Below are 26,865 nucleotides of genomic sequence, written 5' to 3'. Positions count from 1 at the left end.
GTGTGCAGAAGGGGTAAAGAAACCCCCTCAGTTCCGAGCAAAATCTTTAAAATGGGAGGCAACTTTGGGAGCCACCATTTTATCGGTCCTAAATCTTCTGAAGTGAAAACATTCAAGTGACAAAGTGATTCTGTTTGTTTTATAGTATCTAATTGGGCTGCTTTGCAGACCTAATGAGATTAGAGGAAGGAATCGCTCGCCGCCACTGCAGAAAAAATGGATACATTACTACCAGCCACAGGTTTTGAGGACTGTACAGCTTGTCTTTTTTCTTTTGTTGTTCTGCCTCTGTCTCTCTCTTTCCTCCTCCCGCCAAATAATTATTTGCTAGTAGATCGTGGGAAAAAAAAAAAAAAGAGGAGGAGGTAAAAAAAAAAAAACAAAACCTCTAGCAGCCCAGGACTATAATATATATCTATTTATTATATGTCTTTCGGTTAATTCCTGATCTGAGGAGCGCTGTTTTTCACTCCCATGCGAAAGTCACCAGCGGGTAGGGCCTGATTGCTACTTTTCATGCATAGTTTTAGACACAAGAGGGCATTGTGACGTCGCGCCCGGCGGCGCCCAGTGGCAGGCCGAGTCCGGCGGCCCCACGTGGGGGTCCCGCGCTCCCATTGGCCGGCGCCGGGCGAGGCTGCCACATTATTTTGTTACTTTTCAGTCCCTATTTGGAACTGCTCTCGCGGCAGTTCAGACCTCGTGCTCGTCCCCCTCGCTGGTCTGTGTGTGGTATCCGCAGGTCCGGGGCACTTTTTTGGGGTGTGTGCGTGTGCGTGTGTGCGCGTGCGTGTGCTAGTGTGTGTTTTGGGGGTTTGTCGGGGCGCGGAGCGGAGCGCCGGGCCGCGGGGAAGGAAGGAAGCCGCAGAGCGCCCCGGGCTCGGGCTGCGTCTCCCCGCCAGCGCTCTCCAGCCTGCGCGCTCCGAGGCGGCGGCGCCGAGTGCTCCTCGCTGGGGACGCGGCGCTCGACCTGGGAGCAGCGAGATCCTCTTGGCGGAGGCTTCCTGGACCCGCTGGAGTTAGCATGCCGGGGCGCTTGATTTGCACCTCCTGAGCCCGGAGTTTCCTCCTCGGCCCTGGGAACGGCGCGCCGCGGCCGTGGCGGCAGCAGCAGACGGAGCAGCAGGCTCTCTCCTCCGAGGGGGGGCGTCGAAGCGCCCGCGCCGGGCTCCCGCCCTCACCCTCCGGCGTTCCTGCGGCCGAAGCCACCACCTCGGAGCCTTCCTCCTTCCTTTTCTCGCCGACCGCCGCCTCCAGGATTGGACTCGCGCGTCCCGGATGCCGGGGCTGCCCCGGCGCGCCCCCCTCCCGGTGCGACGCGCTGAGTGACCCGGAGAGGACCCGCGCGCGCCCCGGCAGGGGCCCCGGGCTGGGGACCCGGCACCGGCCCGCCGGGGAGACAACGATGTCCGCTCGGCCCCCGGCTCTGACGCGCTCCTCGCAGCCGGGGGAAGGCGGCCGGCCGCAGCCCGCGGGGCCCTAAGCTCACAAAGCCCGCGCCCGCCGCCCGGCCTCGGCGCCCGCCGACGACTTTGCCGCCTGCTCCGCGGCTCTTTGTCTCCTCTTGGGGCGGGCGCCCGATTCTGGGATTTCGCTGTGAGAGCGAGCTGGGGGGGCCGGGGGCGAGCTCTCGGTTTCCCGGCCGCCCCCCGCTGGGGCTGGGCTACCCCCTCCCCCGCACCTCCCCGACCCGGGCTCTCGGCACTTCCAAGCTCTCGGAATCACGACCCCTCCCTGCCATGTATCCGCAAGGCAGACATCCGGTGAGTAATTGCAACTCGGTTTATTTAAGCATCTATCAAGGCAGGGTAAACGAGGCAGTTTAGCTGGCACCTCCATTTTCCTTGTTGCTACCTTTATGGTGTGTACGCGCGCGCGTGTGTGTGTGTGTGTGTGTGTGTGTGCGCGCGCGCGTGTGTGTGTGTGTGCGCGCCCCCGCGCGCGCGCGCTCACACAAAGGGGATGGAGATGGGGGGCGCCGTTGAGAGGTTAATTCAGCCCGTGTGGCGTGGGGGTCTGCTTGTGCTCCAGGGAACTGTTTGTTTTCCTGTTGCCTCCCGCCCCCTCACCCAAGTCTCCAACTCACCCGGCTTGGCTCCCCCGCCCGTGTCTTACTTGGGAATGGGAACCCTCCGGCCAATAGGGAGGGATTGGGGGGCCCCCTCCCCCGCGGGGAACCTGAGAAACTTGCTAGGAAGATTCTGGTCTGTGAAGGTGGCCTCTCTGATTGGGCGGGGGTTGGGGGGGGCAGGAGACGCCGCCTGGGGGCCCCGGCAGCCAGCACCCCTTTCTAACGCCCCCGCGCTTTCCCCGTCTTGTCGCGGACTGCAGGCACCCCATCAACCCGGGCAGCCGGGGTTTAAATTCACGGTGGCTGAGTCTTGTGACAGGATCAAAGACGAATTCCAGTTCCTACAAGCTCAGTATCACAGGTAAGGCGGGTGGGGGCCGCCCGGGTGCTGGCGGGGAGGGGGGTTCCCCGCCGCTGCTCCTGCCACCCGCGGCGGGGAAGGAGGGGGCTCCTGACCCCCGCGGCCGGGTGGCCGGGGCCTCCGCCTTTTGTTTCCCCTTTCCGTGCGCGGTGCTTTAACCCTTGGCTGCTCGCCGCCTCCGGACTCCGGTGCCGCCCGCCCCCTGGGCCCCTGAAGTGAGGGTCGGGGGTCGCCGGTGGGTTCGCTCTGGCTTCTGGGGGCCGTGAGCCAGCGTCGGGGTTCCGCTCCCCTCCCCCACTCCTGGACCTAGCGGAGTCCACTTGCTCAGCTCGGGAAGTTTCAAGTTGTTTCATCCCCCCTCTCGGTGGTGGGGAACCCAAGTCCCCTCTGTCCAGAGGCTGCGGGAGGATGGGGCGCCCCCGGGGGTGTCAGGGAAGTGGAAAATGGCTCTCAGGAGTCCAGGGGTTCGGAGGAGGCTGTGCAGGCTCCAGGCCTGAGCCGGCTCCTCCTGCCCTCGCAGCCTCAAAGTGGAGTACGACAAGCTGGCGAACGAGAAGACGGAGATGCAGCGCCATTATGTGATGGTGAGAGGCGGCCCAGGGGCCTGAAGGCGGGCGGCCGAGCCAGCGGGGGTGCGGTGTGGCTCTGGGAGTCTTGAGCTCTAGGGCATCTCTGGGAGGAGCTCTGGGAGCATCTTGTGATCTGAGCGCCCTCTGACCCTTCCCCAGTTTCCCTTAGCCCTAGCTAGTGGCGGAGGGCGGATGAGAGCACGGGCAGAGAGAGAAACCCACATCTAAGCCCGGCACTGCTTCACCACCTTTGTGCCCTTTAATTTGTGTGTTGGAGGTTTCCCAGAGGGCTGGTTGCCCTATCTTGGCTAATAAGATAGGATTGAATCAGTCCACATAGGGTTGGATAAAAATCTCTCTTAAAGACCTCCTGGGAGTGTTTGGAAACTTCTCTGCAGCCCTGGGATCTGGCCAGAGTAGGACATAAACCCTCTCCCCGCCTTCCCTTTGGCTCCTCCAGGGCTTTAGGACAGTGGTGGCGTCTTTTTGAGCTCTTGGCCTCCCCTTCCCAGGGATCCCCCAACTTGAGAATGTGTCAGCCCTGGGGCAGTAGGTAGACCTTCTGCCCCTCTGCAAGTGTCTGTTTCAGCAGGTTTAACTCTCCTGTTTGTGAAAGGGCAGGGAAGGCACTTAAGCACAGCTCCCTGCACTGCTTTCCACATAAGAGGCCTTCGACACATTGCTAAATAACTCTCAGAGGACATGAGGGTCCCAGTGTACACACGAGTCCCTGTTGAACCCGAACTTTGTATAAACAGGTTATGTGGCACATGTGTGCCTGTGGGAGAGGGGGGGAGGGCCCAGCTTTTTTACTGCTGTACATAGAATGTTCTGGTCACGTGGGAACAACACTCACCCCTTGTAGGCTCTGAAACCTCTCTCTATCTCTGGCTTTAGAGTTTGATTTTAACTTCTTTAGTAAACACTGTTTTGTTAAAACCTTACCAAGTAAAAGCTGATTTTGAAAAATGAACAGATTTCTCTGTTTTTTCTGTTAATGGAAATTCTTTTTACTTTTAGTACTATGAAATGTCCTATGGCTTGAACATTGAAATGCACAAGCAGGTAAGTGCCTTTCTCTTTAAAAATACGTATCTCATTTTTAAATATGCATATCCATGGATTACTTAGGTCCCTTTCTGTTTGAAAGTGAACCTAGTTCTTCTGTTCCTGGAAGAGTGAATGGATCCAGGCCTTGAAATGAATGCTCTGAGGCTTTATGGGTTTCTTGGACATGCTGAACGTTTAGCATTGGAGCTTGTGAAATTATCCTGGTCTTGGATTTTGGTGGAGAATAAAGGAGCAAAGGGAAATTTGCACCTCCAGCACCTATTTTGCAAACTCCTGAAGCTTAGAGGTGACTGGTGCTTTGTTTTAATGTAAAATTCTCAAGAGGAAATGCAGGAGAGTGTGTCTGTAAGTGCGCTCTAGAGTACGTTGCATGATCCTATGAAAATGTGATGTTCTGCCTTGATAAGATGAAACTTCGAGTCTCACATGCCAGGTTGAGCTGCCAGAATTTAAGGGAACAATCCATTAACTGATTAAAAATATTGAAGGCGAACTAAAATTCATATGCCATACGTTTATGAGGCCGATTTCTCATCTCTGTCTTCATTTGAAGGCAGACTTGTTCCCATTTTACAGAGAAGGAAGCTGAGCTGAGAGGTGAAGTAATTCGCCCAGAGGCAGCTCAGCCAGGACTTTTGTGATGGCTGGGAGTTGAGCTCAGCTTTGAAATCCTGAAGTCAAACCAGTTTAGCTAGTGTGGTGTTGTTTGATGGATATGTAAACCACCTCGTATTGTCACTCTTCTAATAACAGTATACCTCAAACTGAGCAAATACAAACACCCTTTATCTCTGTGCATATCAGTAACTAGTCCGGCTGCTAGGCTGGGCTGTGGGGAGAGGCCTGTTTGTGTGTTTGTGTTCCAAGGAGAGGCTGCCTATAATTTGGCTCGGCCTGGAGATTAGAGTTGACTTGGCACATCTAAATGGCGCAGGCAGGCCGGTTGTTCTTTTTAACAATTGGTGTTCTTGAAATCTCAGAAAGCTGTTGACTCATTCTAGCCTTTGGTGACCGTGACTTGAATGGATTTTCTGCTCTAAATTAACAGTCATTTACAAGGTTTAAATTTTGCTCTTTAAGGGGGCAGGACCCAGGGCAGGTGAGAAGGGCAGGTGACCCCTGGAAAGCTGGTAGATTCCTGCCTGCTCCAGTGGTTTTGTGTAGAGTCTGTGGTTTTCTTTCTCCTCTTGGAAGGAGGCTTGTATTGGGTGAAGGGCAGCCAGAAAGGGGCCTGGGTTTATTGAGCAATGTGGGAAACCAGCATGTGGCTTCCTGAGGGATTAGCTCCCTAGGAAGGCCCATAAAGGCTACCAGGTTTTTACTTATTGACCCATAGAAATAATAAACAGAGACCTCTTTGTGTATGAAGATGTTTCTCTTTGGGAGAATAAACTAGAGACAGGTTCTGCCCAACTTTAGGGGGGAATGGACCAAGTCTGATAGGGCCAATGAGAATGCACGAAGTAGAACTTGGGTCCCAGGTGTTCAGGAACATCAGTGTGTTATGCAAGGTGCCCTGCCGCCTTCTTCCTCCATCCCCCCTTTTTTTTTTCCTCCATAGCGCTTAGTATCTTGGGTGTGTTTAAAGAGGGTAATTGCACCCAGGTTTAAAATTTATAGCAGCAGTTATTCTAAGAGCTTCGTAATTAAGGTGTAATATGCCGTTGCGTGTTGAGGTCTGCATGGGTGGTGTTCTCTGTGTTGGTGAGTGCATGGTTCCTTGGCTTAAAGAATTCACCTTGGCTGGAGCAAAGCTGTTCCCAGAGTCTTCGGGACACTCTGAATCCAGGAAGAGTTAAATATCCTAAAGAGTTGCTTTTGGTGGTGGGGCTTGTATAAAAAGCAGCAGTGTACATTTAGGACTTCTGGCCATTCTGCAAACTGGGCTCTGGGGGTGGGGGGAGGGGGGTCCTGAGGTTTGGCTGCATTGTCTCATGTAATCCTCACAGCTGCCATTGGCAGAAAATGGCTTATTTGCTCCCTTTTTTATAGGTGGGCAGACTGAGGCTTTGGGGAGAGGGGCACAGGAGGGTAGAACTGGTGTCTGGATTCCCAAAGCGGGTGCTTTACCCCACTCTACACTCACCTTTGCCTTCCAGCCAGCCTCAGTTCCCATTTGTCTCCCAGGATGAGTGTGTGTGCTCCCCATGTGGTGCCATTGCAGGGTTATGGCAATCTCTTGAGGCGGTGCAATCGCCCGTGGCTGTGTAGGAACAAAGAGGCAAGGAGGTGAAGAAACCTTGCGCTGAGAAATGCAACCCTGACCTAATGGGGCTGGCCACTCCCTAGGCTTGCGAGGCTTGTGCAGAAGAAACCTGGCCACTAATTGTAGTGTGGGTCTTGGGTGCATTTGGCGGATGGTGGTTAGGCCTGAGCAAACAAGTTTATCAGCTGACCTGTTTAGCGGTTGACTGGTGTTTTATCTGCACACACAATCAAGTGACTGGAGTGCTTGAATTATTCATGCAGTGTCCTGCCCTCTAGACTTGACTGTTCGTGTGATTACATCTGCCTGGAACAAACAGGCTGGATTCTTCATCTTTAAGCTCAGGAGTGGGGGGCGGGGACTGTCTGTACTTTTATATAATAGATCATCTACAGAGCTAGCACCTTGGGAGATGGGTTGGTCCTCACACACATACACTCATAGATGCACACCCTCTTACCATAGATGCACACCCTCTTACCACCGTACATCTTCTTAAAAGCTCTTCTTTGCTGGTGCGACGGAAAATGCCTGTGAATTTCGAACCTCAGGTTCTGCCAGATGTGCCCAAGTATTGACAGAGGGCAGCTGATGAGATGCGTCCTGCCCCTTTTTTACTGAGGTTGGATTCACCGTGGCTGGCTTCTTTCTTGCTTGTGTCTCTGTCTCCCTGTCTGTCCTTTTTCCAAACTGTCAAATCCCAGGGAAGTAATAGATGGTTTCTCCTCCTACTCTGCTGCCTCCCTCCCTAATTATGGGAAAGCAAAGATTACAGAATCACGGGCCTGGCCCAAGACTTCAAGAGGTCACCCACCTCCTTCCAACCCCTGCTTCTAGGCAGAACGTCAAGGGTGATTCAGCGAGACCAGTTTGGCGACGATGGCCTAGCAGTCCATCAGCTCCATCTAGGCTTTCCAGTGTTAGCCACAAGTCTCAAAGCCAGCTTAGAAGCTGCCAGAGCAGCTATTTGTTGTACGTGGGGCTTGAGGCTCTGACACTCTGAAAAGCTGGGTCAGGCAGACTTTTCACCCTCTGCTGCTGAGCACTGATGTTTAGAAAAAGGACTTGAGGTATTTTGATTTGGGGGCAGCAGTCACCTTTTTTCCCCCCTGTAAAATGAGCAACACTTTACCTTTCTTTTGGCATCCTGAAACTGGAGGAGCCCTGTTTCACATTACAGGGGATGCCACTGAGGCCCAGAGAGGAGAGCCAAAGGACCAGATCACACAGCCCCGTGGTAGCCATTGTAGCCTCTGCCTCCAAGCCTATGTCTCTCTTTCAGCAAGACTCAAGCAATGAAGAGTGCTAATTTAACTCGGTGTGTTTACTATTGCTTCTTTCGGCTTTATTATCTGAAGAGGCATGGGCAACAAATTGGTGACACCAAAGTCCAAAGTATTCCATTTCGGACTGTATAACGATATCAGTGAAGTCCTCTTCTGCCTACAGTCCTGATCTGAATTGCCAGCGGTTTGCAGAGCTAATGATTTGATGTTCATTGCAATAAATAGAATGTATAACTAGCAGCCCCAGAGGTCAGGTTCAGGGTTGAGGTAAAGTGGTTGAAACTGTGAACTTTTCACCCAAGGCTACAACAGGGGCTGGAGAAGGCAGATGGACAGTCCCATTTGTCACCTCCTCTCTGGGTCTTCTAAGCAAAGAGGGTCTGGCCTTGATCTTGGTACAACAGCTTGAAGTCCTGTGACCATTGTGGAGGTGTGGGTAGCCAGGGGGAGCCACCAGGTGGCGAAGTTACAAAGACCCCGGACCACAAGTTGAGTCTGGCTTGGTAGGGAAAAGCGGGGCCCACTCTCAAATTGAAGGGTACCTGGGTCCTGTACTGTTTGGTGGCATCTGAAGAAAACATTCCTTTGAATATCCTTTTTTGGATCAGAGTGCTGGCATCCAAGAGCCTCTCTACCCTGGTTTCCATTGAACTTTCCCTGCCTTATCACTATTCTCTGGAACAGCATGTCCTGGCACACGACTCCTCTCACTGTCTGGGATTCCTGCCTCACCCAGCTTTGGGGGTCTATTGAGTTAAAGCCCCCTTTACACTATCCTGTCCACCTAGAAGGTGCCCCCCTACCCTACCCCTCCCAGTCTTCTCTGGACCCCTGTTCTTTAATTGTGCAATTGGGGGTTGGTGAGCTTCTCCGGGTCCTCCTCACTGTGTGGTCACTTGAGTGATCTGGGAGATGGGCAGATAGACGGCCTGTTGCCCTTACTTTCCGATCAAGGAAATGGAGGCTGGAGGGCAACCTGGCCCCCTATTTAGGACTCTTTTCTCTTAGTGCTCCTACCTAGGAGCCCCCCTGCCAGTGCAGAGCTCTTCTTTCTGTCTGAATTCCTCCTCCTTCCCCACCTACCTGAGTTTTTGTTGGCGGCTCTTCCCAGGAAAACAGTGAATTCCTTTTGTCCATGAAAACATTTTTCTGTTTTTTTTTTTTTTTTTGTTGTTGTTGTTTGTTTGTTTTTGGTACAAAACCAGTGGCAAAAAGGATCAAGGCTAAATCTCAGCGGGATGCTCCCCTGTGACTGGCCTGTGATGTTCTTTCTCGCACCTCATAATCTCAAGATTTTTTTTTTAAAGCTATGGAGAAGCTCCTCTGTCCAGGTCTTGCGTTCACTTAGCATGAAATAGATGCTAATCAAACATGTTGAATTTTCTTGACTCAGAATTACTCAGGTTGGCAGAGGGTGGAATTCTAGTCTCTGAGCCCAGTGAGTAGGAAGTAAGGGTTGTAATTGCGGCCTGGCCACCAGCTCTGCAGCCTTCCTCCTGCGGCTCAGCATCCAGTTTCTTCATCAGTAAAATGAGGGGTTGGATTCATTCCCAAAACGGTTATTAGGTGCCTGGGACGTGCTTGGTGTGGGCTGGAGCTAGTTAACACAGACAAATAAGATACCATTCTTGCCACGGGGGAGTTGGGCATCTAAATAAGTCATGGGTGGTAGGTGAGGTAAGTGCTAATGTGCTTGAGTGTCACCCGAAGAGCCCTGGGGACAGCAGCTTATTCTTCCTGGGAAAGGGCAGTCCCTTGAGAGCAGGCTCCCCCAAAGGGCCATTCCTTGGTCAAGTCTTAAAGGGAGGGCAGGGGCTCATTAGGCAGAAGCCAGCAAGTGGAGGCTCCTCCAGGGTGGCAACAGCTTGTGGAGAGGCAGAGGTGTGTTCTGGAAGCTCTAAGTCTGCAAGTCATGGGAATGGTTTGAGGTGGTGATGGGGGGTCCACATGGGGAGTGAGGCAAGGTGGTGACATATTACAGCAAAGTGATCTCCAAGGCCTCTCTGCTCTCTCACTGCCGACTCTGTGACTCCCATAAGGCTCTGCAGGGGCAGATAAGGCACTCCAGGGCTGGCCCAAGTCCATCTGCTGCCAGGGTGGGGGTGGTCCCCCCCTCCATCTGTGGCCTCCACTGCCTGCTTCCCCACTGTTGTTAGGCTCTTTTGAACTTTATTCCCCAAAGTGGCATTGTCTTCCTTTCTTGTATTGGTAATTCTGTAATGACTGGTTATGACCCGCCCCCTCCCCCATATTTAATTCTCATCAGCCGAGCTCTCCACTTGGCTATTAATGATAGCAGCCAGCAAAATAGCTTTCAACATGCCATTGACAGTCTGGTTTAAGAGAGCACTTGAAGTAGTGCTAGACAGCTGAAAGCACCCATAATTGTGTACCAGAGTGAGAACTGCGTGCTCAAGGGCCTTGTTTTTATATGCTTAAAGGGACAATATCATGTTTTCAACAAATGCTCTCTGCAACTCCCAGCCAAGATGCTGTGCTTTCTTCGTCCTCTTTCCTGTTTTCCTTTGACTTCCGTTCTGGTCTTTCCCTTACCTTTTAAAACAAATGTTCCCCCTCCAATTGGGACTAAGGAAAAACTTTGGGAAGGGGCAGTTTCCTGCTGTCACATCAGGAACACTGGGGCGAATGCCTCCCCCTTCATGCCTTCCCCCCAGGGGGTTTGGCCTGGGCCCCTCTGGAGGAGGTAAATGGGGGATTGGCAGTTCTCACCCACATTGATTGGGAGTTCTTTTGTTTGCTAAGGATGTTGCACAGTCAGCAGGAGGATGGGCTGTCAGCCTCTGGAGCTGTCATTGTGAACATTAGGCTGAGGCCACCTTTTGGGGGCTGTGGGGGTGGGGGGAGGCGGGGCTGGCCGGCTTTTGGAGAGTAAGATCAGGGCCCCTTTAAGCCTTTTTCAAATCAGATTTCAGGAGACTGTTCAGTACACAGGGGCCCCTCTGGAAACCGAGGGTTGGGAGGCAGGGACTTAAATTCTTAAGTGGTGGTTTATCCTAGGCTTAGGGGGTTAACCAGGGGTCCCATCTACTCAGCCCTGAAGCTTGTGCTCAAGAACAAGTACCCTCCTGCTCCTTTACCTCTGCAGACTTAATTATAACCTGTTGGCAAGAGGCTCCTTTTACCCCACTGTCACCAAAGTTTCCCTTTACCAGTTGCATGCTAAGGATGAAGAAAGACCAGGAGGGGGACCTGAGCGGCCAGGGAAACCCCATGGGGGCCTGGAGTCTGTGGCCGTGGGTTTGCCCTGCCCTTCCAGAGGTTGGCCCTATGGAAGACACTAGGAACATGGCTACATGTGGCTCGTGTGTCCCAGTGCCCCTTCTGTTGACCCATCATGTGGAGGACCTGCACAGGGCCTGGCACCCTGGGGCAGCTGCCACCACCACCACTACCAAATAATCCCAGGAGAAGGCCTTGATTGAAGATTAAAAGTTTGAAAAATTTGGTTCTCTAAATATTATAGATTATAAAAATATAGTCATTTTATATTTCTGTAGCACTTGATTACAAAGCAGATTAGACATGTCATCCTAGGTACCTAGAGTAATGGTCATTTTGGTTCAGAACAAACATCAGGCAGAAGCTTCTGAGCCTGGCATGAAAGGTGTGGGGTGTGGAGAGGACCTGGTTACACCAGGGCACTAGAGGACTGTTCTTAAGTGGGGGTAAAGTGAGGGGTGTGGAATGAGGAGGCGTTGAGTTCCTTCGGGGGACTTGACTGTTTTGTAGTCACTGAGGCCCCTGAGCTCTGCGTGGTGCTTGGCCCATCCTGGGTGCACAGTGAGGGTCATGTTCCAGTTTGGGGTTCTCCCTGACCCTGTATAGCATCTTGGACTTTCCAGAAAGTATACAAGGGTTTATGTGGTGGGCCTGTTGGCTTCAAATATTGTGATTACAGAAAGATGTCAAAGTGTCATAAACCTTTATTTTAAATCCTCTTTAATGTAATTTAGGCATTTCCCCCCCCAATCTCATATTCTAGATAGTTTGAGTGTGTAAGGGGAAGGAAGAAGGGGGTGACGGAAGAGCTCATTGGGAGGAGAGGCGATAAACAGACATTTTGGGGGAATAAGGAACTTGGGAAGGGACTGGACAGCAGAAAGTAAGGACCAGTGGCTTGGAGGTAAATTAAACTGCCTGTCTTGTGTTGGCAGTTTGGGCCTGTTGGGCATGGAGGTCCCTAGTATGGTGACCTCATCTCACTGCCCTTTCAAATCCTTGATAACCGTTGTTCACAACTCTTCATCTCTTGTTTATTGTTGTTCTGAATGAAAACTATACCAGCCTAAATGGGAGAAATTCCTTTTTGAGTTTACCCTGGAAGGCTACGTATTCCCTTGTGAATGCAGCCAGAGTTCTTCCTTTCCTCTGTCCTGCGGCCTGGGGAATGTCAAGAGCACTTTCGGGCAGGGAAGGGGGCTCTTCATTCTTGGTCGATAATAAAGGCCTTGCTTTTAGACTCCCGACACCATCAGCCAGTATGTAACTTGGCGTTTAGAGGAGGAGGCCTTCTTGCCACTCCCCAAGTAATTCCTAGGGAGAGCTCGCACAAGTAGGTCCCAATCCCGAGTCTGAAACTGATAATTTTGTCAGGACCATGCTTTGAGAAACAGTGGTGATTTGTTGGGCAGAGGAAGGCAAACTCTGGGATGGACATAGGAACCGGCAGACTTCCTGTTTAGGAAGAGGTGATGGGGCCCACTCAGAGGGCCCAGGAGAAGCTGCAGGTGATGGTGCAGAAGGTGGGAGAAAGGCTGATGGGAGCAGAGAAAGTAGATGGTGCAGAATGAGAGAGAAAAGCCTGATGGGAGGGCAGATGGGGGTCGTGAAAGGCCAGGACTGACGGGTCAGGGGGTGTTTTAGCTTTTCCTTAAACTTTTGCCGTCCCGGAAGACAGCCCCTGCCCTGAGCACCCTCATCAGGGGACAGAGCCTGCTGTCCAGTTCTCACTAGGCTTTGCCTAAGAGCAGCTTTGCCTCCCAAGGACTCTGGAGGAATTGAGGTTGACACGTGGTATTGCTCTGTCTCCCATCCTCAGTGCTAGGACCTCACATGTCATCCGGAGAAACGAGGGTCTCTGTGAAGCCAGCATGAGGGGGAGAAGCTCTGGGACTCCTAGAGAGCTGCCCTCCCCAGCAGGGGTCTCCCACATTGGCTCTTCCACTTTGCTGACTGTGGCACCAAGTCCAGCCTGCAGCAACCCCAAAGGGGGGCCTCCTAGAAACTTTGGACTCTTAGCCTTTAGGGGTTTTTATCTCTTTCTTTTTCCTATCACTTTTCTTCCTGGCTCTCCGTCACCGTCCACCTCACCAGGCCTCTTTGTACAGCCCCTGATTGCTGCAGGGACATTGGGTGTTTCCCAGGCCTCCTGGGGGTGTCTGGATAAGCACTCTCTTACTGGCACCTGTTTGCCGGTGGACTCAGCTTTTCCTCAGAAGTCACTGGTTCCCAGAGGGGAGACTGGGGAGTTAGGTGTGGAGCCCTAGGATCTGGGACAAGGTATGTCCGTGGTGGCCGAGACAAAGGCTTTGAAGTCAGACAAACTAGGGTTTGAGTCCTAGATCAGGACTTGCTGGCTGTGTGCCTTGGGGCAGACTTTCACCTCTGTGAACTTCACCTTTTCATGAGGATGGTAATAACACCCACTGTTCACTAGAACTTTCTGCAGTAACAGACATGAATATCTTACTGTCCTCTGGCCGCCAGCAGCACATGTGTGGCTGCTGTGACTGAGGGACTGAATTTTAAATTGAATTTTAATGAGTGTTAGCTAGCCGCACGTGGCTACTGGCTTCATCTCTTGGACAGAGCAATTATAGGGAGTGTTAGGAGGATTATATGAAATGATGTCTATTAACTGCTTAGCCTGGTACCTTGGGAATATGAAAACCCCAGCAAGGTAGTGTCACAGTGACAGTCCCAAAAGTTACTAAGTCCTCAAAGAGCCAAACCACTTGATGAGAATAAGCCACTTGATGTCATGATACTGAGAGACTTCCCAGGACCCTTTCTCATGGGCTACTTGCTGGCTTCCTGTGCCAGTCCTGCAGGGCAGACATCGTCAGCACCACTCGCTAGGCAGTAGCGTGACCTCTGAAGAGGTTAAGTGACTCCACTGTGACAGACCAGGGACAGGTTCAGGACTGGAAACCAGATCTGTTTGTGCCTCACAAGAAGCCAGGGTCTTGTCTTCCCCCATGCCCATCAGACCCACTTGTACTTGAGGGCTGTGGCACCAGTGCTGGCAGGTCCCCTGACTGTGCGATTCAGTGAACTGTGGCAGCGATGTGTCATCTGGGTCGCTCAACCTGGAACTTGGGCGGAGAGTTCTTGGTGGTGGAGCCGTCCTGTGTGTGGAGGATGTTCAGCAGCATTCCTGACCTCTATCCACTAGTGGTCAGTAGCACCAGCACAGTTGGGGGACACCCCAAAAATGTCTCCAGACTTAGCCAGATGTCCCCTGGGGAACAAAAGCATCTCTGATTGAGAACCTTTGATGGGGGAAGAATTTTGACTATTAAGTTGGGAGACTTGGTCTACTGTCTTGCAGCTGTGTGACTAAGACAGCTCCTTGCCCTTTCTAGACCTCATTACCCTCAACTGTGTAATGAAGGGTTGAATGTGGTGGTTTGGGAGGGGGTTGGTTTGAGAGGGAGCAGATTGCATAAGCAAGTGTCTGCATAGCTGTTCTTGATTTTTGTGGCCTATGAGATGGCAAGACTCCTGCCATCTTTGTCCGGGGGGGGGGGGGGGGGATGGGCCCTCTGACCCTTTTAATCCCAGGAAAAGGGACAAATTCTTTTGGGGAGCTGGGGGTGAGTGGATGGAATGGGGCTCTGTCCACGGTCAGCCTGTCCCCTCCCCCAACCTCTTTTTCCCTTCCTGCCAGGTTTCCCAAAGAGCCCTGGCCTTAAGAGGTCATAGCCAGTGTGTCATTGTAGTGCTGACCTTAATGGGGAGACACCCAAAATTTAATGAGCTGCCTCTGCAAGGGTAATGTGACTTTTACAGCCTGTTGAGGGGCAAGGGGAGATTTGCATAATGTTCCAAGGGGGATTAGGTGGGGGGGGGGTTTCCATGGCAACCCCACAGGGATGAATTGAGAATTTTTCCTCCTGGCAGGAGTTGGGCAGCGGAGTCTGGGAGAGGGTGGAGGAGGGGCAGGGGTTACCTGAGAGGAGGTGTGGAGGGGTAGTGGCAGCCGCAGCCTCTGGGATGAACTGTGTTGGGGGAAGGTGTCATCTGAAAAGGCTTTCCCTATTCTGTCTACACAAGCAGTACTTAGAAAGGCCCTCCCCCGGAGTAGGGGTGGGAGGCTAGCTGAGTTTAATGTGTTTGGGAACCAAGAAATTAAAGTGAACAAATATTTAAAGATTATTGGATCTTGTTAACAGGAAACCTGGTAGATGGAAACTGAAAGTCTGAGAAATGAAAGCCTTAGCACCTTAGCCTGGGCGGGCAGCTAGGCCTGCGGGTCCCTCTCATGGAGGGGTGGTGCCCCATATTCCTGGTGGGTTGTGTTGAATCCTTCCCAGGAGGGGGCACTCATTCACGCATGGCACCTAATTCATTTTTTGAGGGCTCTGTTACAGGGGACCCAAATCAGCTTCCTTCATGTAATAGAAGCTGAGGCCTAAGTGCAGAACAGACCCGGGACTGGAACAGAACATGTCTTTCGACTGTGCGGTGGCTCTTTGAGGGTGGGTGGCTGAGAAGTGCCCTTTAACACCCACCCCCACCCACCCCGTCCCTCCTTCCCATTCAGCTCATCATTTTCAATTCCCTTACTCCCTAGGATCTCCACAGAAAATGCTTGAGATTTCTGGTGGGTAGAGTGAGGGAAGGCCTTGAATTCCTTTCAAGGAAGCGCAAAGAGGGGTCGTGTCATGCCCCCAGCATCCAGCCTCCCTTCCCTTTTCCCTGTCCTAGCTGGGAAGGGACAAGTGCTTTGGATTCCGACAGCCATCCTCGCCTTGCACAGGGGGAATGGGGGCTTGTGCGCAAGTGTCTGTGGCAGGCCAGCCCCAGCCAGCTTCCTATTCCTTCCCCCGGGAGACAGATCCTCAGGGTCACCGCAGGACTGGGACTTTTCTTGTACCAAACCCTCCCGGCATAAAGAATTCAGCAGGCTTCCTCGGAAGGCATAAATATTTAATGGCACTGTAGTTATATATAATTTGATCAATATGTCAGTGCTAAAAGGGCTTTAAGGAGGCTCACCTATCACTGAGCGATCTGTGATGTAAGCCCTTCCCGGCCCTCCTGGAGCAGGGTCATCATCATCTCCCGTGGCTGCTAAGTGGATCATTTGTGCTCCCCCTCCTTAAGGACACTGTGGCGCTGCTTCTCCCTGGAGCCCAAGGTGGAGAAGGAAAGGAGCTTGCCAACCTATGGGAGCCTTTGCTGGAGGTCTCACCCCTCCCTGTCCCTGGACTTTGCTGCTGCATTTGGCAAAACTCTTTCACTTGCTTTATTTCGGTGCGCTCAGAGTTCGGCTCAGGGAGAAACTGCCTGGCAAGGAATTTCATCTTATAGTCCAATAATTGAGGGCCTATCAATTTAGAATTGCCTAGGAAATGCAGTGGGATATTTTAAGTTAAAATTGCCTGGACACATTGTTCCGGAATCTTCCAGTATTTGAAAGCTGGGTGAGTGTGGCGCCTGGCTGCTGGCACCGGCTCCTTCTGCACAGCCTCCAGCCTTTCCCCGTGTCCCTCTGATTTTAATTCACGATTAAAATTCAAGAGCCCCAGAGCCGAGTGAGACCCCACCCCAAATGCACATTTCTGGAGACATCACCTGAGGCCAGGGATCCAGGACTGCCTTTCTAGATGACACAGGGCTTGCTGGACAGATTGAAGACTAACCACCATTTCCTCATGGTTTTGGAGCATAACTCAATTGTGCAAGTAGGCAGGGGTCTTTTTCTCCTTTCATTTTTCCTGTGCACATCCATAAACAGCTCTCTAATACATACCCCTCATCAAGACACTGTCCTGATTCTCCCAGGAAGAAGTAATTGAGGCCAGGATCTAAGTAACATCTGATAGCGGCGGTTCGCCAGCCTCAGGAATTGCGGTTACTTCCCAGTAAAGAAAGTGCCCTATCTGACCGTCTCCTGCTCACAACCAGTCTTTGTGAGTCACACACCAGGGACAGTAGCTGCTTGACTCTTACTGGAGCGACCTTCTGCTCTGATGACAGTTGTGTGCAGTGTTGCTGATGGACACATTGAATCGTTCATGCTACCAAGACTGGTCCTTAGGGCCTTGCCCCAGCCGCCCTGGGAATCCACCCACAAGGTGGCTTGTCCCTTCTCTGCTCATCCTTCAACTCATGAGCTTTAGGAGGAAATGCTGTGTCACAGAGCAGTGCAGCATTCAGAGATGCTAAATGAAGGTTCCTGATCTTCTCAGTTATCTAGTTCATCCCTCGAACTGCAGACAAAGTTTGAGGCCTGGGGGAGGGAAGTGATTTGCCCAAAGTCACACAACTCTGTGGAGGCAGAGGTCGTAGCAGAAGCCAAGTCATTTCCATGTGACTTTGGGTCATGACATGCTTTAAAATGGCAGCTTTCTCCTTCTCCTTGTTGCTCTTGGCTTGAGGTTAGCAGTGGAGTGTGCATGCTCAAGCAAGAGCTGACAGGGACAGATGACTGGGCCATTTAAAATAACTAAATAGCTGAGAGGTGCCAGTGGATGGTGCAAATCGCAGTTGGCTGTTTCTTGAGCAGTCAGCTAAATGTCTTTTTTAAAATACAGGCCAAAGACTGGCTGGGGCTGAAGGACCGGGAGGCAGAGGTTGCTGGCGGGGAGAGTTCTAGGCTGATTCCATGTTCCTCCTTAAATCGGTGTCTGCGTCAAAGGTGCAAGGGTGACAAGCAGCAGCCAATGTGAATGATAGTTGTTAGGGAAATACACTTTCCCAGTGCTCAAGTACCCCCAGTTTACAGCAAGATGTTTAGAGGTCCCGCTTTAATGAGAAGATGATCGTGCAAATGGGAGCTACTAAGGCACATTGAGCAGATTGCTCTTTGGGAAATTACACTTGCCCCCCACTATCTTGTTTTCCGTCATTTATTTGCCTAACAATCTCGACGGAGACGTGGGGCAGATGTTACTCCCAGCGCCCAGTTGGGAGCGCAGATTCTGATTTTCGCGGGATCTCTGCACGTCTCCCTGAACTGCTTCTCTTTCTGTGTCTAGAAGGTTAGTTCCTTCTGAGCAACAATGTTTTTCTAGCAGCAAAGCTGCCTTCTTTGAACTACACTTGAAAAGAAACTTTCAAAGGCCCCGCCAGCCTCCCCAAACACCTCTTTCCAAAGGAAGCCGGCCTTCCTCCTCCTTGGCACCCCCTCCTCTCAGTCTGAGGCTTCTGCTCCAAGGCAGTGGCTTCAGGAGCAAGATGGAGGGGAGGATGGAGGTGGAGGTCAGCTCCCCAGCCCCAGCTGCCTTATTGATAACAGATTGTCCCGAATTGCCAAAAGGAGTTTTCTGATGTGTGATCTGGTTCCAGTTCTGATTTGTGACCTGTCCAGATTGTTGAAGTCACACATCTTGATTTTTTTCTCTTCCTTTCTTGGAACTGGTGTTTAGAGCTTGTTTGAGTTGGATCGAATGCTGTTTTAACAGCTGTTCTAATCGGAAATGCTGTCAATTATTAACCCTGATATGGTAGTTTTTCCTTTAAAAATACTTCTCTGAGCTCTCAAAAAATTTGGCTTCTTGGTAGGAGGTCGTTTAGAGAAGTTCCTTAATTGTTGGGCATCAGTTTACCCATCTGAAAAATGGAGGTTTTCTTAAGTGCGTTCTCCATAGGGTTACCGGTGAGCTTGCACATGTAAAATGCTTGCAACAGCTGGGTGGGCTGAAGCTAGCTAGCCTTCATTATCTCTGTTGCTGTTAAGAGGCTGTTCTGTCCAGCCAGCTTCCTTGGCCACCGCCCCTACCTTCAAAAAAATAAATAAGTAAATATTTTCAAAAATTGGTGAACACAGTCCTATTCATTCTTGGACTCACTCATGCCCTGAGCCCTATCTCAGGGCTGGAGAAACCAGCAGGGATTGCTGCTCACCAGCAGACAACGGCAGTTACATACAGCTGAGACGGATGGGATTTGCCTGCTCTCGCCACGCCCATGTTTTCCGGAAAAGAACACAGACCCCTGGACAGGGAAGCCCTGGTTTATTACAAAAGCTGTCCCAAGCATAAAACCCCTCCTTCCCTCAGCCCGTCCCCCAGCCCTACACAACCCAGGCTCATGACAAAGCAGCATCCTTCCTGCCGGCAGCAGGGCCTGCCTCTGAGTTTGGACCCCAGGATCAGGCCCAGATGCTGACGGCCAGGCCTCCTGAAGGAGGCCTGTGAAGTTGTTCATATTGCCCTTGCTTTGTGGAGTTGTTCATATTGCCCTTGCTTGATGTTTGTGGTGTTGGAACGGTAAAGGAGGCAAGAACTGGTTTTGGTTGGCGAGAGGGAATTTGCTCTGAGCTGTGCGCAGGCTTTCTGAGCCACTCAGTGGGCACCAAGTCTGGTGGCATGAAATCAGGCAGGTCCCTTTTTCTTATACGGAACGAGCTCACTTAGGGGCACATGTTTGCTCGAGGTTATGAGGAAGGAGGTCTGTTTTACTTTTTTCCTTTTACTGCTGAGGCCCTGACACTTGACCTGTTTGCTAGAGAAAATAGACAACAACTGGGAGTCCTTCTGTACCTGCCCACCCAGGAGACCAAGTTGTAGTTGTAGTCTTAATTGTAGCGAGATCCAAGTGACCAGGAGGATGCAAAACCTGCCGCCTGCCTCCCGGAGTGTGGGCACAGACAACTGTTGGTCTGGCCTGCTTACTCTATCTCACCCTGTTGGTGAGAGGCATGGGCCACCACCTTCCTGACCTCCCAGTTATAAATCACCACTCCATGCCCCGGCCTCCGCCCCCCATCCCAGTAGGCACTGCCTACACTGGAGGAGATCGAGTTATGGGGCCCCTGCAAGGTGCGTTCTTGAAAAATACATATGGAGAGGCTGGTGAGATTCTTTCAGCCAAACATTTTATTGAGCACTTGGTATGTGCTAAACTCTGTGATGCTCGTCATTTAAGGCAAAGGCTTTGGACCAATACAGTTCCCAAGCAGTGAAGCTGGCTCGGTTAGTTTATCAGTAGTTCTGGGTTTTTTTTTGGTTTAATGTGCCTTTCTATTCTTTCTTGGCACACAAACATGTGACAGTTGAATGACTGTTACTCTGTGCAGCTTTAGGTTGAGATGCAGACCTGCTGTTTCTTGCCATCCTGCCATAGCCAATCCTGACTCCAAGACTTCATTCCTTTTGCAGTTTATTTGAGGGAGAAAAAAACAGAAACGAGACACACCCTGTTTGGGAGTAGAATTCTTCTCATCTAGCTGGATTAATAATTTATGCAATAATAATTTGGTAATCTTCCCAGGGTCTTGTAGTATGAATGATGGACATCACATGGGTAGAGGCCAGGATGCTGCTAAAAACCCTAACAATGAACAGAACTGCCTCCCACATATAACAGAATTATCTGGCCCCAAAGTCCATAGTAATGAGGCTGAGCAACCCAGATGTGCCAGGTCCTTGGTAGAGTATGCCTCAAATGTAAAGCCCCGTGAGTCTCGGCTGGTGGTGCCACCCCCACCCCCAAATTTGAGAGTGAGGACCGTTAACACTCATTTGGTCTGGGAAACTATGGATGGTCCTTTAGAGAAAAGAAATGCTCCATCCACATGCCAACAGGGGTGCCTGCTGGGAAACAAGAACCTTGTTCTCAAGGCTAACAGAGTGTACCAGGCAGGGGACAGAATCCCTGATCTCCACTCTGGAGCATAGGGCTGCCAGTGTGCACCAGGTTCCTCCTGCAACCAGCAGCATCCTCACTGTGTTGGGGTTGGAGGAAGGTGGGGGGGTTGTGTGCTGCTAGGACACCCCCCCACCCCCACCCCCGCCACCAGAATTTTCATGAGGTCCAGGAAGGCTTCAGAGAACATTGTTTTTATTCTGAGAGCACAAGGATTTCTCATCCAAAATCATTTGACATGCAGATGATCAGAGATTCCGAAGGCTGTTGTCATGGTTTTTGTCTTTGAAAGATTGCTATGTGCTGAAGCAAGCTTTGAAGCCAGCCCTGGGACCTCAGTCCTGGCGGCCTCAGGATTCAGCATGAGATAAGAAAAGCAATTCTGAGCCTTGTCTCTCCGTGGTTCTGGGCTTTCCTATCAGTGGACTCGGTTAACCATTTAGCACCAATGTCTTTTCTTTTCTAACTACTTTTTTTTTTTTTTTTTAAAGATTTTATTTATTTATACATACAAGAACTGGGGTACAGGCCAGAGTTGTGGGGGGTGAGCGGGTACACCAGAGACAGAGTGGGGAACAGAACAGGCAGACTGACTGAAATGCACTGCTGAGGGGAGCAGCGGGTGAGACAGGAGAGGTCTGCTGCACCATGTGGGTTGCTTCCTGGCCGGGGATTGAACTCGTGCCGCAGTGGCTGTGGCGAACTTCATAGGTTGCATCTTAACCCCTTGCACCACCAGGGAGGCCCCTCTTTTCTAACTACTTTTGATCCCAGGTTCACCCCGGACAGGTGGCAGAAACAGTTGATGTTTTCTGAATGTGATCTTTGCTGGAGCGTTAGGTGGTGGGCTAGGACTTGATCTGTCTTTCTATGATCAATTTATATGAGGCTTAGGGATCTCCTGAGTAGCTTCTTGGAGAAGAAAATGCCTTATACCACCCCCCGAAAAAAAAAAAAAAAAAGCTTAATGGTGGGATTTGAGGCTGGAAGGCTTATACTACTTGGCAGATGGTTTTGGGGACTGGTCTGGTGGGAGAGAGATGGCAGTGAACAGTGGGGGGAGTGTGAGGGAGAACCCTCAATGCCACCATAATCTCTGTGAGAGGCTGGCCACAAGGAACCTTTTGGCTTATGCAGCTGGGGACTTCCAGTCATCCAAGCCTTAGGCAGCTGAGAGCCCGTCTTGCAGTTACCTTCGGCCATGGCAGTTCCTCCGGCATCACACTGCCCTTCACTCGTGTAATAGGTTTCACTGGGTGCAAGGCAGGGGGCTGTTTGTGTTTTGTCATATTGTGAACCAAATATAAGCCACCACCTGTAGGGAGCATGCTCCCAAACGCGCCTGCATTTGGGAGCGTACCTCAAATATGGGCTGCCTGGCTGGGAGTTGGAGGGGATTTCTTGGTTCTGTGGATTGAGGGCGGCCTCCCAGGATGGAGTCCATTACGGGTGTCTGTGGCTTGGGGCATTTGCACTTCCACTGTCTTGACATTTCAGTGGCTTATGAGTTCACCTGAGTTTTACGCGGTCTCTTTTCTTTCGCAGACAGAGATTGCGAAGAGACTGAACACGATTTTAGCACAGATAATGCCTTTCCTGTCACAAGAGGTAAGTCATTCTTTTACTGTCTCTCTCTTTTTATTTTATTTTATTTTTTAAAGATTTATTTATTTATACAAGAACTGGGGTACAGGTCAGAGGCGCGGGAGGGTGAGAGAATTCACCAGAGAGAGCAGGGAGCAGAACAGGCAGATGGACCGAAGACACTGCTGAGGGGAGCAGTGGGTGAGACAGGAGAGGTCTGCTACACCATGTGGGTTTCTTCCTGGCTGGCCGGGAATCAAACCTGTGCTGCAGAGGCTGCACACAGCTTCACAGCGCTGTGCTCAACCTGCTGCGCCACCGGAGAGGCCCTCTCTTTCTTTTTAAAAGATTTTATTATTTATGCATAGAAGAGCTGGGGTGTAGGCCAGCCCCGGTGGAGGGAGGTAGTTGACTTTTAGGCATCTTTTGGCTCATAACTTAAAATAAAGGAAGTTTTTATTACAAAAGTAGTATCTGCTCACTAAGAAAGGTTTAAAGAAGAAAGTGAAAAGTGCCCCCTCCCCATACCCCCTGTGCTGTTTCGGTTGAGTGGACCCTCTGCCTACTGTGGGTGCTCAATCCCCAGTGCCTTCCCTGTACTTACTTTCTTTAGGGAGCAGCATGTCTAATCCACACCCTGTTCCTCCAGCACCAGCAGCATGGGGGATGCGGGGAAGGAGAGTTATAAGAGGATTCACCAGAGACAGAGTGGGGAGCAGAAGAGGTGGATCTATTGAAATGCACTGCTGAGGGGAGCAGTAGGGAAGACAGGAGAGGTCTGCTGCACCTATGGGTTAGCTCCCTGGCCAGGAATCAAACTCATGCTGCTGTGACTGCCAATAGCTTGATAGCACTAAGACTTTAACTCCTGCGCCACCAGGGAGGCCCTGTCTCTTCTTTTTCTTTCTAAATCAGTGTAGTGGCTGAGCAACTCTTACTGGAGCCCCAGCCTCTGTCCATTCATACCTAGTAAAGTTGACAACCTGGAGATTTATAGAGGTTTCTCCAGCCGGCTGGGGTGGGGGGTGGGGGCAGCGGCCACATCAGAGGGACCATTTACTGGTTCTTCTGGTAGAAATAGTTCTCTGCCTGAGGCCAGAAAAGAGGTTCCTGGCCTGTGACTGGGCTAACAGTAAGCATAGAGTGATGCCTGGTGCACCCAAGCACATCCAGACTGGTATTCCCAGCCTTTACTTCCCTGTACCCCAGCTTCCATACCCGGAAACATCTAGGAACAAGGAATCCTGGCCAGTGCCAAGGGCCAGCCCCTGTGAGGGGAAGGGATACCAAAGGGGGGCACCCCAGGCCCCAGGCACAGTTGCCCTTACCATTGGCAATCCTACTGGACACATCCCCTTCTAGCACATTTGCCAAGAGAGTCCTCCCTGAGGCAGGGGCTGGGCTCAGCACTATGAGAAGAGAGGGCGCCTCAGTGTAGGACTGACAGGTGGCCGACCTAAGGGCCTGACTCTATCCAGTAGAGCCCACTGTAGTTGGGGCAACCATGCCTTCTCCGTGGCTGGGCCCACCTCCGCTCCCTCGTGGAGTCTTGGGTCTGAGTAAGAGTAACGACCAACAGAGGACACTGCAGCATCCTTGCGGCTTGCAGCTTGGCAGGGGAGACAGTTGCCTGCAAGGCAGGTACTGACTCCAGGCTGAAGGGAATGAATGCACCAAAAGATAGGCTTTTAAGTAGACTTTCATTTTTTTAGAGCAGTTTTAGGTTCACAGCAAAACTGAGCAGAAGGTACAGAGATTTTTCCAGAGCCTTCCCCACTACCATCATCTCCCACCAGAGTGGTATCTATTTTACAATCAATGACCCTCCATCGACACAGCTGTCACCTGAGGCCCAGCGTTTCTATTAGGATTCATTTGCCACTCTCTGTCTAAGCACATTCTCTTTGCTTTCTATTTAGATAGATGTAAGTTGAGTATATATAGCTACATATCCTTTCCTTCCGAACCCTTTGAATAACTCCTAATGCCACCACTTCCACTAGCTGCATCTCCCCAAAGTGGGGCCACCCTCCCACATGATTACAACACTGTTACCAGATTTAGAACATTAGGGATCATTGAGTAATAACATCTCATGGCCAGCTCATGCTCAAATGCACAGGAGCGAGTCTGCGTGTGTGGTGGAGGGAGGTGGTTGACTAATAGCCATCTTTTGGCTCATAACTTAAAACGAAGGAAGTTTTGATTACAAAAGTAGTATCTGCTTACTAAAAAAGGTTTAAAGAAGAAAGTGAAAAGTGTCCCCTCATCCCCCCTGTGCTGTGTGGGTTGAGTGAACCTCTTGCCTACTGTGGGTGCTCAGTCCCCAGTGCCCTCCCTGTACTTTCTTTCTTTGGGGAGCTGCATGTCTAACCCACACCCTGTTCCTTCAGCACCAGCAGCAGGTGGCACAGGCTGTAGAACGTGCCAAGCAGGTCACCATGACGGAGCTGAACGCCATCATCGGGGTACGTGGACTCCCCAATCTGCCTCTCACCGTGTGTATAGCCCTTTTATTCCTCTCATTTACCATAACAGAGATGGACCCTGACCTTAGCTGGCCTCAAAGAATGGCGGCCCTGGGGCTCCTGCCATCCCATGTGAATCATGGACTTGGACCCCTATGGGGTTCTTGCTCTCTGGGCTCCCCCATTGTCTTGCTGCCCCTGAACTAAAAGGGTGCCAAGTGCTTCCTGGCCCCACCTTACACTTACCAGCCCAGTGCTCCCCACTTTTGAAGGGGGTGGGCTCCAGGCTCCCCTTCAAAGCCCGATTGGCTACCTGTGGGACCAGCCTGTCTCCTCACCCATCCCCAGGGGCCTGTCTGCCCCATGCCTCCTCCCTGGCAAAGGTCTGCCCTTCTTTGGCCACCTGGGATCAGAACTGTCTTCTGCTGTACTGTTGATGTGGAACGTGCTGTGGAATTGGGGTTGGGCCTTGCTGTCCCCTGCTCTGAGCTGCCTGACCAAGCATCCCTCATTTCCCCTTGTGACTTCTCATCGGGGCACCCAGACAGGGATTCCTGACCTGGACATCCTGTTTCACCTGGGAACAGGAGAAAATATATACAGGTGCTTAGTGTATGCATCTTTAGTGCATTTTGGGGGTTCACAGACTGTCTTTCTCCTGCTTGCTGCTTTGCTGTGAGGCTAAGTGTTTGGAGATAAGCATCTGAACAAAAAGCATTTTCATTGTGACTTTGGACAAGGTCTTACCTTGAGGTGTACCTGTCCACCTTTGTCCCTTGGGTGCAGGGATAGGTGAGATCACTGCCCTTCTCCCCCACCTAGAGACGTCTGGGTCAGGTCCCCATGGGGACTTGTAAACTGTATAGATGCTAGAACACTTGCCCAAGAGTTCTTTTTCACACCTCTCAGGGTGCGGGACTGGGAATCTGCATTTCTGACCTCTTCCAGATCATTCTGAAGGGCAGCCAGGGTAGGGAAACCGCGGACTGGTTCGCTGTGCTTTCTTTGGCCCTAACATTCTGGGGCCGTGGTTGGTCTTCATTCTTTTTCTTCTTATGCGAGCTCATGATTTCAAAGTGGAACCGTAGGCCTCAGAACGTTCTTCTAGTCAGTGGGATAGATGGTGACTTGCCTTTCCAGTCCAGGCCTGAACCCCAGAGACTGTGTTTTTGTTGACTCTTCCCGTGTGACTTTGGGCAGGCCTGTTCTTGTCTCTTCTGCAAGCCTTAGTTTCTGCTCATCTTTCTGGGCCTTCCCAAATTAGGCCAGGAATATCGGGAGTTGGGGTGGACAATGATGTGGATCCCAAGCCTCCATCACGCAGTTGGGGCCCATGAGGGTCTCATGGTTCTGTCCTGGTCCAGCCCCATGACAGCTGTGTGATGCTGCCGGGGGAGGGCCTGGAAGCAGCAGACTTGCTGGGGGGGGGAGAAGCAGACCTTCCCCCTCTGCTGAGGGGCCGAGGGGCCCATAAATGGGAATCTGAGCAAATGGTCAGTGTTTTTGACCACTGAACTGGAAGGCAGCCTCTCAGGAGAGGTCAGAGTGTAAAGTGTGATGTTGCTTTGAGATCAACTGTTCTAGGTTCTTCAGGCCCCACAGAAGTGAAATAGGGGCTCAGCCCCTTCTTTGAGGTGGGGGCTGATCTGTGTATTGTAGGAAGTTTAGTATCTGCCCTGGCCTCTAGCCACTGCATGCCGGCACCTTCTTCCCACAGTGGTGACACCCCAAAATGTCTCCAGACATTGCCAGATGTCCATGGGGGCACAGTGGTCCCTGGGGGAGTACTGCTAGCCAGGCCCTTGTTTCGGGGAGTGAAGTGCTTCTTGGATGGTTACAAGCTGTTGAAGGGCAATGCCTGAGAGGCCAGAAGTGCAAGGGCTGACTCCCTAGTGTGGGGCCTGTGTCCTCTTTCCCCATGACCAATTCCTGGCTCTGCTATTAGTGGCAGCAGGGGACGCGGGGGTGGGGAGCGTGTTGTGAGCTCTGTTGCCTCTGCTATTACCCTTTTCCCCTCCTTGTCTTCGTCCCCTTTCCAGAGGACTCCTGGCAGTCTCCTGGCCAAGCTTCCCCCTCTGCAGTGGCCCCCAGTGGGTCCTCTCCCCCCAATGCCTCACTCTTTGGGATTGAAAAAATAATTTTTTTTTTTAAAGTTCTAAGAAAAGAGTGAAATTGGGGAAGAAGTGCTGCTTGGATTAGCTCCACTTCCTTTAAGTAGTATTTAGGAAGCGACAAGTTAGGTCAAGGCAGCTGGAGGCAGATATTGGAATTCAATTAAAGCCAACGAGTGGGGCCTGTGACCCCCATTTTCAAGGTAATTGCTTCTCCGGCTCTGAGTGAACGCAGCCGTCGCCCTGTCATTAAGCAGGCAGCCATCTAATCGCTGTGCCTGACAGAGCCTCACAAGGCAGG

At 51.6% G+C, this 26,865-nt stretch overlaps 1 protein-coding gene across 6 annotated transcripts in view; it reads left to right on the top strand.

Annotated features, from left to right (window-relative positions):
* Positions 1-1,739: 1,739 nt before the first annotated feature.
* The window catches only part of TLE3 (TLE family member 3, transcriptional corepressor), a gene marked incomplete at both ends in the record, with an annotated part of 45,649 nt that continues 20,523 nt past the window's right edge, over positions 1,740-26,865 (top strand). For 5 of the 6 annotated variants that reach the window (XM_084241156.1, XM_084241155.1, XM_084241153.1 and 2 more), the window contains 6 exons: positions 1,740-1,763; positions 2,332-2,432; positions 2,953-3,016; positions 4,022-4,066; positions 21,947-22,009; positions 24,379-24,453. In XM_084241156.1, coding sequence (XP_084097282.1) covers positions 1,740-1,763; positions 2,332-2,432; positions 2,953-3,016; positions 4,022-4,066; positions 21,947-22,009; positions 24,379-24,453 — 372 coding nt within the window. Of the gene's footprint in view, positions 1,764-2,331; positions 2,433-2,952; positions 3,017-4,021; positions 4,067-21,946; positions 22,010-24,378; positions 24,484-26,865 lie in introns of all 6 variants that reach the window. The other variant, XM_084241151.1, reaches the window with a different exon arrangement.

This window comes from Talpa europaea (assembly GCF_964194135.1).
Source record: "Talpa europaea genome assembly, chromosome: 8".
In the NCBI taxonomy this organism is placed as follows: Eukaryota; Metazoa; Chordata; class Mammalia; order Eulipotyphla; family Talpidae; genus Talpa; species Talpa europaea.
This window is presented reverse-complemented; position numbering and strand designations above follow the sequence as displayed.